This window comes from Enoplosus armatus, chromosome 7, assembly GCF_043641665.1.
Source record: "Enoplosus armatus isolate fEnoArm2 chromosome 7, fEnoArm2.hap1, whole genome shotgun sequence".
NCBI classification, from domain to species: domain Eukaryota; kingdom Metazoa; phylum Chordata; class Actinopteri; order Centrarchiformes; family Enoplosidae; genus Enoplosus; species Enoplosus armatus.
This window is the reverse complement of record NC_092186.1, coordinates 25,095,957-25,108,518: the sequence shown is the minus strand read 5'-3', so window position 1 is coordinate 25,108,518 and position 12,562 is coordinate 25,095,957. Positions and strand designations below refer to the sequence as shown.

The following is a 12,562-nucleotide window of genomic DNA, read 5'->3' as shown; positions in this document are numbered from 1 at the left end:
CAAAGCAATGAGCGAAAAGAAGCTAACAAAAAGCATGTTGCAGGAGGGTAAGGTAAGGTCAAACAGGCTATGCCTTGCTATATTACGTTGTGTTTTCCATTCACCGGATTAACCAGTTACTATGTTCAGTTACGTCACCATTGCTTCATCTATATCACCAACCCTTAGTGGCATCCCATGCCAACAATTTGCTCTTGTCACAGGCCGACACAATCGAATGCAAATGCAAAGGCGGCTTTCAAGACTGCGCAAAGTGGGACTGTAGCTTCTATACCTGACATGCCAGCTTATATGGTTTCTGGGAAGTAAGACTTTCAAAAATGTTAAAACATTTTCTCCGAACACAAAGGAAGCAAATGGGAACTGACGCGTCTTTCCCCCTCTATACAACCCCCTCCCCCTGCCCCCAACACCCTATAGACACACACACACACACACACACACACACACACCAACTCCCTCATGCAAAGACACACGCATTCACACACCCTGCAGCTGCGAACATCTAAACAAAGCTGCCCTTGCTGCAACACAACTTTTGCTATCGCCGAGAATATCGCAGAAACCCCCATGGGTGCGGGGCCGGCTGCCAATCAATTTCCCACCAATAACAATGACCCCCTGAGAAAAATACAAAACAGAAAACAGCTCATTAAGGCCTGTTTCATGTCGGGGTTTCTCTATAACGAGCGGCCATTAGTGCTCCTCTCCGTCCGCTGGGGGCCCGGGGGTGGGGTGGGGGGGGTGGGGGGGGCGGCGGGGAGAGAGAATGAGGGAGAGCTTAACTGTGATCGACACAGTGCTTCGCTACGCCACTCGCTGATGGACGTTTATGAATGGTGCCGCGCCTAAGTCGGAGAATACAGCACACACACACACACACACACAGATCTGTTGTCGAACACCTCACCTTTTGACACACACACACACACACACACACACACACACACAAAGATCTTGTGTTTCATGGAAGACTGCAGGTTTATTTCACCCTTAACTGTTCTCAGTGAGATGCTGAGTGAATGGAATAGCCTATCACAGACATACACACACACACACAAAGGGCGGCTGGTTTATTTCACCCGCAGCTCTGTGCAGCAGGGGGGCTTGCTGCACATCTACCTGTCAGCCCCCCCCCACCATTGGGTGAGCTGGAACGCTGTGCGCCGGGAGGTGAGGAGCTGCGAGAGCTACAGAGGCCGCGATCAGAGCTGGGGGAGTCATACCCCGGTACATGTCCATCACGGCCCAGGTGTCTCAGATCCATCACAGCGTACAGGCAGCCCGAGGGCCCCCGCCTGGTGCCCAACATAACAAATCAGGGAATCAACCCAGCGAATAACCTGCTGATGCGGCTGACACACCCCGCAGAGCCGAGCAATGCAGATCGTGTCAGTTCAGTGCAGTGTGTGACTGAGCGGGCCAGGAGAGTTTCTGCTCCCGCTAATGAAATCTCCTGAGGCACGTTCACGCGTGGAAATCACAGCACGAACAGTAAATGTTTTCAAATACACGCAAAACACAGTGTCGGGAAAACAGATCAATCTTACAGCAGCCATCTGAACGTCTAAAAGTGCCTTTTAGCTCAAAGGGGCCCTTTTTGTAAGTCGGTTCAACAATATTAGATTGCTACTATGAAACAGATAAAACGGCAATTTTTCATTTGTTCATTTCTGCCGACATGTGGCTCCTCGTGTTCTGTTGTTGTTGTTTGAGCTGCTATACAAAAATAAACCCCTTTCTTTATGAAAAACAAACAAACAAGTGTATTGGTTATTTTTTTAATGGGTCACAAACATTCATCCAATCTAAATAGTACATTTTAATCTTGTCGGTTGATGATCGAAATTTAAATTAGCATCCCTGCGGCACCCGCCCACATACGCTATTGTTTCCATCAGCCTCAATGTCATTTTTCTTTGTGAGGAATGCCTAAGGGAGTGTCTATATAAAGGCCCTCTGCGGGGTGAAATTCTGACCCTCTCGCTAATAAAAACCCCACAAGCTATGACTGCTTGGACTGATTGGAAACCACACATCTTTCAAACTTTGGCCTTAATCCACGCTAAATCGGGTTATACCAATGCACGGTCAATTCTGAATCCTTTCCGAGGGATTTGCACACGAATTCTTGCCGTTCGTTCCCGTTGACCCGAGCAATTCACGAACCGTGCACTCGAAGCCACGGGTGGCCGCCAACGTGTGGGGATGCGTGACCAAACCTCTGCCATCCATGAAACTCATTCGCACGTAACGGCCGCGCTAACAAAAAACTGCCAGTGTCTCCGATGAAACCGCGTCCAAACTTTGTCCGGGTTTTCACAACTCGTCCTCTACAGTAAGCCCAACAGCGCCCACGACCCTTCTGCTGCTGGTGTCTCTCTGTCGTGCTGACGGTGACGTGGCGAGCTGCGACGCGTCCTCATTTCCGCCCATCATAGGAACATTTGAATGTCGCAGAGAGAGAGAAAGAGAGGAAGTAAAAATAACTAGTCTTGTCTTTGCAGGTGTTCCGAATATTTGCATTCATACACTGTTTCTGACAGCGAGCTGATTACCGCTGGAGACAGTTTTCCTCCGCCTCTCATTTCCTGGCTGTTGTACTCAGACACTGTGTAATGACTTTACAGCGGTTAGGTCCAGATCATTGCTCTACACATCTAAACTCTGGATTCAAACTGTGATTTACGAGGGTGAAAAAAGCAAAAGTATTTACACTCTGGCAAAACTGTGGAATGTCAGGCATTTGTTTGTTGCATTATGCAGTAATTAATGCACATTTTGAACCATACCAGTGGTAGAAAGGGGAGGAGGTTAATTAAATGACTTCCTGTATTTGATTGATTGACTCAGGAAAATCTAATTTCACCTCCAACCTCATGCAGTATTGAACTTACATATTTGTATTTCATCGCACATTCAAATTCTGTTATGTTATTATATTGGCCGCCCTACAGAGATTATATTTATATACTTCTAACTCATTTATTTTGCCAATATGTTTCAACGCATCTTGAGTCCCATATTTATATATATAAATAATATAATATATTATATTATATTTAGGCAATAAAAGCTCTTTGGTTCCATTGTGGGTAATATGATAAAAACGCCTGTCCTGTCACTCTTTCCCTAACCTTAACTAAGTGCTGTAAGTACCCGAACATGATGCTTTAGTTGGTATGAGCAGATATGTATTGCAAGAATGAAATATGTTTTGGGTTTATCAGTGATCAGTTATGTTCAGTATCTACAGTTTGAGATTACTCCTCCTTCAAAACATATTAGCTGTGGCAAATGAGCAGAGTGTAGACGTAATTTCTAAGAGACAGGACTGAACTAGAAAATCTATGACTGGCCATGACAAGGCTAGTTTGCGATTCTTCACATTTTGACAAAGACCTCAAAAAATAAAACACTGAGGGGGGGAGGGGGGGGGGGGGCAGTATTTCATTAAATAAAAGTGGCATAAGGTGAAAGACAGTCATTTTATTTAATGGCAATGGTTTGCATTTCTCTAAGTGGATCCAACATTTAATGTGAAGAGAAAAAAAAAAAAAAAGACACACTACCCCGACATTTAGCTTTACCAGGATAGGATAGATAATATGGTTATCATCAAAAAAATAAAAAATACAAGAAGGCCTGAGCCAGAACACATTGTTGTGTTTTGTAAGCTAGGTTACCCTAGATACCAAAATAACCCACTGAGCAAAACAGTTGGTTGATGTGGACTCAAAGTTATTTCAAGGACCTCCCCAAAGAGAATTGTGCAAAATGGGAGAAAAGTCCTTCATGCTTCATTCGGTAAGATAAACCAAATTACATTTATTTGGAAGACCTTGCAAGCAGACTGCAGCCGCTCTGCTGTTTTCAATGTTGCAGATTTTTTTTTTTTTTCTTTGCCGCATTTTGCTTTTTTTCTTCTTCTTCTTCTTCCTCTTCTTCTTCTTCTTCTTCTTCTTCTTCTTCTTCTTCTCCTCTTGGTTTAATCTGATGTGACGTTGATCCTTCTCAATATGCACGCGGCATTAGCAACAGAGAATTGATTTTTAGAAATTAAGAATTACAAACAAAGAGGCTTTGCTTTTGAGCGGCATCAAAAGAGATTCTACACATGCCAGTTGCATCAGGAGCGTTTTTTTTTCGTTTTTTTTTTCCCTGAAAGGCACCTTCATAGTGGCATCACATCAACTTTTTTTTTTAATTGGGCTAGTGATGATCCAGTCTTAACAAGAGGAGAGCTGGAGAGTCAAATGAGAGTGTGGGAGTAAGATGGGGGGGGGGGGGGTCGTGTCTTTTAGTTAACCACCCAAAGCGGAGACAAACGGGGAACGAAAGCTAAGATCTAAATGGAGGAAGAGTGTGTAATGATGTAGTTAACAGTTGTGAACGCTTCGCGAAATTGCCACCAACCGCTTTTTCCAGCAGCATCAAACAAACATCAGACCATTAATTTGTGAAAATCCCATTAAACCTCTGAGAGGTCCTCGCAACGTGACAACACTCAGTTTCCTGCTCGTTTTTTTGCTTTCCCCTCCGTGCCTTTGATGCTGCAACGTGTTGCTCAAGCACGCATTTCACAACACTCGACTGCCACCGACAACTGCGCCCGTCGCCACGGGCATTCTGAAAACTTCTGCGGGGGATTGGGATGGATTCCATTGGGGATGCAAAATGGTACAAAACAAAGGAAACCTAGACCTACCTCGATGGGTTGAAATAGATTCCGGCTTACTGGACAAACGCAGACACTGTAACCACATGCACCTGCTTCAGTGTTATAGATAAACCCTACCTTTTACTGTCCAGACTCATTATTACCTATTATTCAGAGGTCTACCCTGGTTGCCCAGCAACCGCATGAAGACAGCAAGACTCGAGAAATTCCCTAGCTCCTGGCCAAGAAATAGTCCAGTACATGACCCTCAATAAAACCACAACAGATCTGGATATGAATTAAGCAAATGAGAGTATAATGTGTTAAATGAGTGAGCTGGAGAGCTTCTGGTGTGAGTTTTTTTTTTTTTTTTCTTTGGACAGAGCCATGCTTCAAATCTTGATGCTAAGTTAAGCTAATCATTTGCTGTCTGGAGCTATACAGTTAGAGCACAGACGTGAGAGAGTAGTATTGATCCTCTTCAGCTTACTCTTGGCAAGAGAGTGAATAAACACGTTTCCCAAAATATCAAATATTTTTTTTTGTTGTTGAAAGGATAGGGTTGTCCTGTAGGAGACAGGATGCTGACCAGTCTCCGGTCATCCACCCTGACCTCCTCCCAAAGAAAACAATCCATTGCCGGACGGCCTGTCACACACTGTTACAGCAGTTCAGACAGAGCGAGCATGTTTACCAATCAATGGCTCATTCATCAGCTGCTTGGCTACCATAAGTACCTCATCCTTATACATTATGCTTTTGGCTTTGTTGACTTTATTAAGATGTATTGTGTGTGTGTGTGTGTGTGTGTGTTGAGAGGAATCATCTTTGATGCTCAGGTTCTTTGAGAACTCCCTCAAAATGGTATCTGGTATAAATGCTATAAATGGTCACTTCCTTGACATAATTGTCTCTGAACGAACTGCTTACTTTTATTTCCCAGCCAAAGCCGCTTTGACCGCTTTACGCCCTTCTCTTTCTTTTGCCTTTTAGCAAAGCTTAAACACGTATATGTATCTTTGCAGAACGGGAAACAACACGTAATTGTACCATTTTACCTTAGTTTAACCTTTGGAGGCATCAAACTCAGGCCAATCTTGTGAAATACTTCACGGTGTTAAAGAAAAACAGCCAAAATGTAGCAGGAGGGTGAATTTTGTTTAAAAAAAAAACAAAAAACAATTGCATTATTGATTTGTAGCTGCTGTTAATATCACTACACCCCTGATAAGAGAAAGCAGGGGCAAGTAAGAGAGAGAGCATGATTTGCAGGAGGGTTTGCTGACATGAAGACTGCTGATCCCTTTTGTACTGCAATTTGTCACAACACTGTTGACAAGAGACTTCTCTGCGCACACAAACCAAGGAACGCCTGGAATCACATTGTGTACATAATGAGGCATGCACATACTGTTAATACATGCTGCGCATACACACTCAACCTCCAAAACACACACACAAACAAATGGAACAGAAGACATAAGAGCCACCAGCTACGCTAAATCCTGCTCCTCATGACACAGTCGCTTTCTGTCAACGACATGGCTGCATGGGCTCCTTAAAATCATAACCACATACCGTAGCTGCTCATAAGCATCCACATTTGCTCGATCGTTACCAAGTGCTGGCTCCATTTGCTTTATTACACGCTTTAAGCAGTTGATGACCATGCATTTCGTCGACATCGGTACAGCGGACAGGCCAAAGAGCACGAATGGTGACAGGTTGAATCCAAACTACAGTTGAACCTTCCTTTCTAATCTGAGAGTTGTTGAGTAAAATGTAATCATAAGGGGGGGGGGGGGGGGGGAACCTTCAAACTGTAGTGGCTCAAAAGCAGCGATGGACAATAACTGTTTGAATTCTTGAAAGTGTGTAGGACTTTGTTGCCAGGACATCATGAAATGTCTCCCTTTTTGTACTGCGCCTTTTGCGAAGACGTCAAAAAACACAAGAAAAACCGCGCCGCGAAGAGCCGTTTATTGGTGATGCATCCTGCCAGTGACCACTCGCGACGCCAGTTTTAAACTTGGGCAAACAATACCTAAGGAAACTGGTGCGCAGGCCCCTACCCCAATGATCGTAACTCAGGCCATCCGTAGAAAATGCAAGCACACTCATGCGGTGTCTCTTCTTTCGTGAAAGCTGCTTCCATGGACCTCTGGCCCCCGATAACTCCCCCATCACACACTTGTCAGAAGCCATAAGCTCTGCGCTGGATGAAGTCCTCGTCACTGCCGTCGCTGCTGGTGCTCAAGAGGAGGAGGCTCGGCTCGGCTTCTGTGCCTGGAGACACGTTCAACCTCAGACTGGAGGACGACGGACTCGTCTCCGCCACAGCTCTGCCACTGACCCAAGCCGCTAGGCATTCGTGCGCGACAGAAGGCTGCAGCTCGATGAAAACTCTCTCTCTCTCTATGTGTGTTTGCTGAAAATCTTTACCATAATAATTTCCAGACACTAATATATTGATTCTAAACAAACTTGATTTGGAAAACAGTGGGAGGCAGAATGTGTTCTGGCTTTAAAGAAGCATAGCACCAACAATGACCGAGGAATGAAATAAACCAGCTGACACCAACCGCTTAATTGTTGCAATCACATCAAGGCCCGAATAGTCTCATTTCAACATCCAACAGTCCTGCTACGATTACCTGTTCTCTCTTAGTAGCAAAGGTGGAAGTGGCGCAACATTGTCACGCCAAAAGAAAACAGAGAACCCAGAGACTACAGCTCATGTCCCATTCCCTCTCAAACACAAACCATTAAGGCAACCTTCCCTCCAGACTAAACGACGAAATGGGTCGTCCATCGTTGCCTTCCCAACGCTGTTTTGTCAGTACCTTCCGAAACCACGGCGAGATCATTGATATGAAAGTTTGCTACTTGGTTAAAAGGGAAAGATCACGGTCATGGTTCAAAGAAATCAATGTTGACTTTTAGAGAAAGTTAACATGTCTTGCATGTAGGGCTGCAACTAACGTTTCGTTTCATTATCGATTAATCTGCCGATTGTTGTTGCGGTTAATCGTTTAGTCTGTCAAGAAATGTCAAGAAATTGTGAAAGATTTTCCCATTTTCCCAGAGCACGAGAGACGCCTTCGGATTTCTTCTTTCGTCCGACCAACAGTCGAAAAAACCCAAAGACTCTTCACTTAACGACAAAGAGAAGCAGCAAATCCTCGACATTTAAGGAGCTTCAAACGTTTGAAAAGTGACCGAAAAGGATTTATCGATTGTCAAAATAGTTGGTTGAGTCGATCCATCGATTCATCGAGTCGCCGTTGCAGCTCTCCTTGCATGTAAAAGTCACGTCCGCCCTGATCTCCTTCGACAAGAGGTTCAACAAACAAACTGAATGCTATGCTAGCTTGCGGCCCTTCTTGTCGCCACCTGTAACTTCTCCACCATCTAATAAATGGCATGATTACGCAAGGGCAGCACAGGCACTGTCATGTCACGCTCTCTGCAAACGTGTTAGCATGTAACTGAAACACTAATCAGTCCACAATTACAAGAAAGGACACCTCACGAAGCCAGCGCGATAGCCAGTGGGCTGACGGGACGAAAAGGGAGGAGAAACCACGGGAGATTTAGGCGTGATATAAACGTTTATGGGCCATGAAGGCGAAGGAAACGAGGAGCCGACATTTTGACTGACGTGCGATATGTTTTATTTCGCAACGCCACAAGATTCTAAACTGCCGGACACAACGTGCGTCTGTTCGTTTTTTTCGCGCTCACTGACACCTCTGATGCCTGCGTTAACGGCGGCAAAACCCGCACAGAAATACCCCCGATTTGAACTCACGCTATCAGCGCGAACAAGAACGGCAGTCAATAGAGAAATGCTGTAAATTGCTTTACAGGAGTCGTTTTTTTTTTTTTTTTTTTTCCAAATGGAGCTGTTACGACCTTTGCGACACTTGCCGGGAGAAGAGAAAGAACGCCTGACATAACGGGCGCACATTTAAGTTAAGTGCCTCTATGCCTGCTTTTGAATCGGCTGAAACCATTAATTTCTCACTCCCATTATTGCATCTGATCAGACCTCGGGAAGAGAAAACCTCACTCACTCTGAGGATTTTCACTAATTTCACTAATTTCACTAATTAGAAATGGCTACAAGCTGTTCTGGCGCAGTGACTGGCCGGCAGGGGGGGGTAAAGCCCGGATTCCTCACGTGTCCCCCCTCCTCTGTACTCAAACTCCTCCAGTCCTCCCCCCTCATCCCAGACTCCCTCTCCCCTGCCCCTAGACGGGAAAAGGCCAACTGAGCTCTGGAGAATATTTATGAGCGAGGGAGAGCAATTGGTTTGAGATCATTCGACACGGGAGGGAGGGAGAAGGGGGTGGTGGTGAGGGGGAGGGAGAGAAAATACATGAAAATGTGAGATGCACGTGGAGATAAAGTCAGACAGAGGTTGGATATTAACGTTTTTATTTAAGCTTCTTTTAATCTGGCAGTTAATAAAAAGTAATGACTCTTTGCTGTTCTTCCCTCTCTGCCCCCCCCCCCCCCCCCCCAGGGGATCAATAAAGCATTCCTGATTCTGATCTCTGTGTGGCGCACGTGTCACCGCTTTGATGCACAAGCGTCGAGGAAAAGTCTGAGGACCTTTCGGCCGCTCTCTCAGTTCTACAAGAGGCCACTTTGGGTTTCTGGACTCGAGCCGTCGCCGCTATGCGTCGCGATCCCGAATCCAAGACAACAACAACAACAAGACTTATGGAGCCATAAAGGGCCGTAACGTGTCAGCAAGAAGCACAAGCAAGTGTCGTTGATCAATACTAATGATGGGGGGCGGGGGGGGGGGTTTGGCTTTCGAAATTCACGAGTGTGCTTTGAAAGAAAAAAAGGGACTGCGCAGCCCATTGCATTTTGAAGGCACTTCTGATCTCTTCAGTTCTCAGCTAACTGGCTGCTCAGCGATGGATGACAGTGCTGCGGGTGCAAGATATTTAAAGCCTAAAAAGACGTGCTTTCTTCAAGCCGAGGGGAAGCGAAATGACAATGCAGGAGCAGCATTCCGCGTTTTAACTGAAATATCCAGTTCCTATTTTTGCACTAATTAGTCCACTTGTTTTTTTTTTCCCTTCTTCAGAGGTATGGAAAGGCCACTGAGGCTCAAGGGGAAAGCAGGGTTATAGACTTGTCTAGTGTGCATATTGGACATTTGCTGATAGAGGTCAACGGAAGTCATACTGTACTTTACAGATAAAAGTCAGACGATGTGCGTTGAGTATTTCAAAACTGTCTGTCTCCCGCATGCAAATCGCTGCTGCTGTCTCCATGCCCAGGGTGGGGTGGGAAGACAAAGGACAAGACGGGGGAGAAAAGGGAGGAATAGAGACATCTTGAGGGACTGAAAGGAGAGGCGGCGGCGGCGGGGGGGGGGGGGGGGGGGGGGGGCTGGTAGAGGGAGGGAGTGATGAATGTGGGGAAGCCAACGGCGCTACATTCTCTATCTTTGCCTGGCATTGTCACCCCTGTCAGCTGCTAAATGCCAGTGTCAGTCAAAGCTCTGTTCTGCTGGCACCAGCCCCTCCACTGCAGGGCTGTGGACGGCATCGCTCTCATCGCCGGGTATCAAAACACTTACCTGGCACAACACACACACAGCCATACACTCCAGTATGCACATCCAATCAGACACACAGTATCCTGACAAGATGTCTTGCTGTTGTTGTTGTTGTTGTTGTTGTTGTTGTTTTTGGCTGAAAAACAGTACAACAGTACAAAAGCAGCGTCGTTTTTTGGCCGCTCTCGATGAAAAGTGCGCTTTGAAAAGGTTTCGCGGGATCAGAGAAATGTCTTAATCCCCCCCACCCCCACCCCCAGAGAGGACCACGGCACCCCTGAAGTCAAAACAGGAGAGTACACAAAAACCCACTCACTGTGGCAATTTGTAAAATAAACATGTATACATAAGATGATATATCCATCACACAAATACACAAATACACACACACACACACACACAAGATGTTACCCCCCTACAGTCATACACTGTGTGTGGGGGTCATGCTGCCTTTAACAGATACTTAAAACCCCGCCTGAAAGAATTTTATCAGCCCAGAGTTTCAGCGTTGACTTTAAAATGCTCTTCTGAAGGCGTTTCTTATCCTGAAGAGGACAAAACTCGCACACACACACACACACACACACAACACACCCACACACACACGGGCTACCAACAAAACGCAGAGAGCCTGCCAGGCACAGTCCAGGTTTAGAGCTGTTGCACTTGTGTGCGTTAGCCCGGGCCATTCATGTTGCAACGGCTGGCGAGCTTCATCGTCATTCCTTTTCTTTAGAGATGCAAAGGATGGCTCAGAATTTTTTTTTTTTTTCTTTTTAGAGACAGCACACAACGTGCATGTTGTGCACATATATCCAACTGACAACAAAACAGGCAGCCACAATCTCTGTGCAATCTTTTCCCCACCCTTTAATTCAACTCTCTTGTATCCTCGTAGCAAACCATACCCTGCTGCGTCCTAAGCGCACACACACACACACCCCCACCATCCTCCCCACCACACACACTTCTGCACAAGTCTGCCCCACCGTCACACATCAACTGGCTCAGTCGGATATCTGTTTCGTCCCACTGCTTTCGCCCCCAAAACCCCCCAAAAAGCCCTCCTGCGGTATCTCCACTTTTGAGTTCCCACTGATGCGCAGGAGCCGGAGCGCTTGTATCGCGCTCAAACCATATGTCTCTGCTGCCCACAAAGAAGAGGAAGCAGGCAGCCGTCACCCAAAAGAAGCTTGCATCCATACAGCACACACACACACACACATGCAGAGCTTTCACTCATATGCAAAACGCCACTGAGTAATCGCCTCAACGCTTTAGCCCACAGTTCACCACCTACTGAATCTGCATCTTTTATAGTCTGAAGGAAAGTACTACGCGAACTCCATACTATACTTTTCTAAAGAAATCCTGCTTTACGCAAGCGCACAGCATCTCTGCATTTGGTTCTGGATCCAGATTTCACAAACAGCCCCCCTCTCAGGCTTTTAGACCACCTCTCACCTGTATATCTTGTACTTGGTGGTGAATCCCTGCTGGTAGCGCTCTGTGAAATCAACAAACTCCTGCGAGTGGTGAAAAGGACCCTTGTCCGACAGGAGCCAGCCCAGGGGCCCGGCGGAGCCACTGAAGCCAGCCCCGGCAGGGTCCGCCGCCCTGGCCCCTACTGACACCCAGTTCTGGAGCAGGCTTAGTGTTAACCACTTCCATAGAAACATGAGGGCCGTCAGTCTAACGGAGATGCACGGGCCACTCATGCTGCTTCCCCCGGCCCCGGTGACTCTTCATTCTCCCTGCACTCTGGATGAGTCCTGCCGGAAAGGGGAGGAAGGGAGGAGAGGGGAGAGGAGTTGAAGCAGGGCAGACACAGAGAACAATGAGGCTGAAATTTTGAGTTTGGGGCGTGAGTGGGATGAAGATGAACTGAGGAGAGCCATTGCTGGGTCAGACATTATGGCAAAGGGCCACTATTTTTTTTATTCTTTTTTTTTAGAGGTTACAACATCTGCATTGCTTTTAATGTGCATAATAAAGCAAATCACATTCTAAAAGAATGTATTTTAAATTGAATTTGGATATTTATAAAAAAAAAAAAAAAAAAATTCCGTTTTGTTTTGTTTTTTAATGTGATGCTTTTCTTTTTCTTTCTTTCTTTTTTTTTTTTTTACCTTATTCTGTAAGTATCGTGGTCCCTGTCTGGTCGGAAATAGTCCCCGCAAAATCCCCCGGTAGGACCGTGAAGTTGGGTTCGGCATTGGAAAAAGGACTGACGCCACAAAAAACGCAAACGGACGCGCAAATTACGGGCAGCGCAACTTGAGCGAAAACACAAGATGACATCCAACCCTCAAGACCCAGA

The 12,562-nt window shown here is 46.0% G+C and overlaps 1 protein-coding gene across 1 annotated transcript in view; it reads right to left on the bottom strand.

The window, feature by feature from the left end:
- brinp3a.1 (bone morphogenetic protein/retinoic acid inducible neural-specific 3a, tandem duplicate 1) overlaps positions 1 to 11,960 on the bottom strand; it is a 42,083-nt gene extending 30,123 nt beyond the window's left edge. Inside the window, exon 1 of the mRNA XM_070908658.1 lies at positions 11,707 to 11,960. Within this exon, the coding sequence (XP_070764759.1) occupies positions 11,707 to 11,960 (254 nt within the window). The remainder of the gene's footprint in view (positions 1 to 11,706) is intronic.
- Between the last annotated feature and the right edge of the window lie 602 nt (positions 11,961 to 12,562).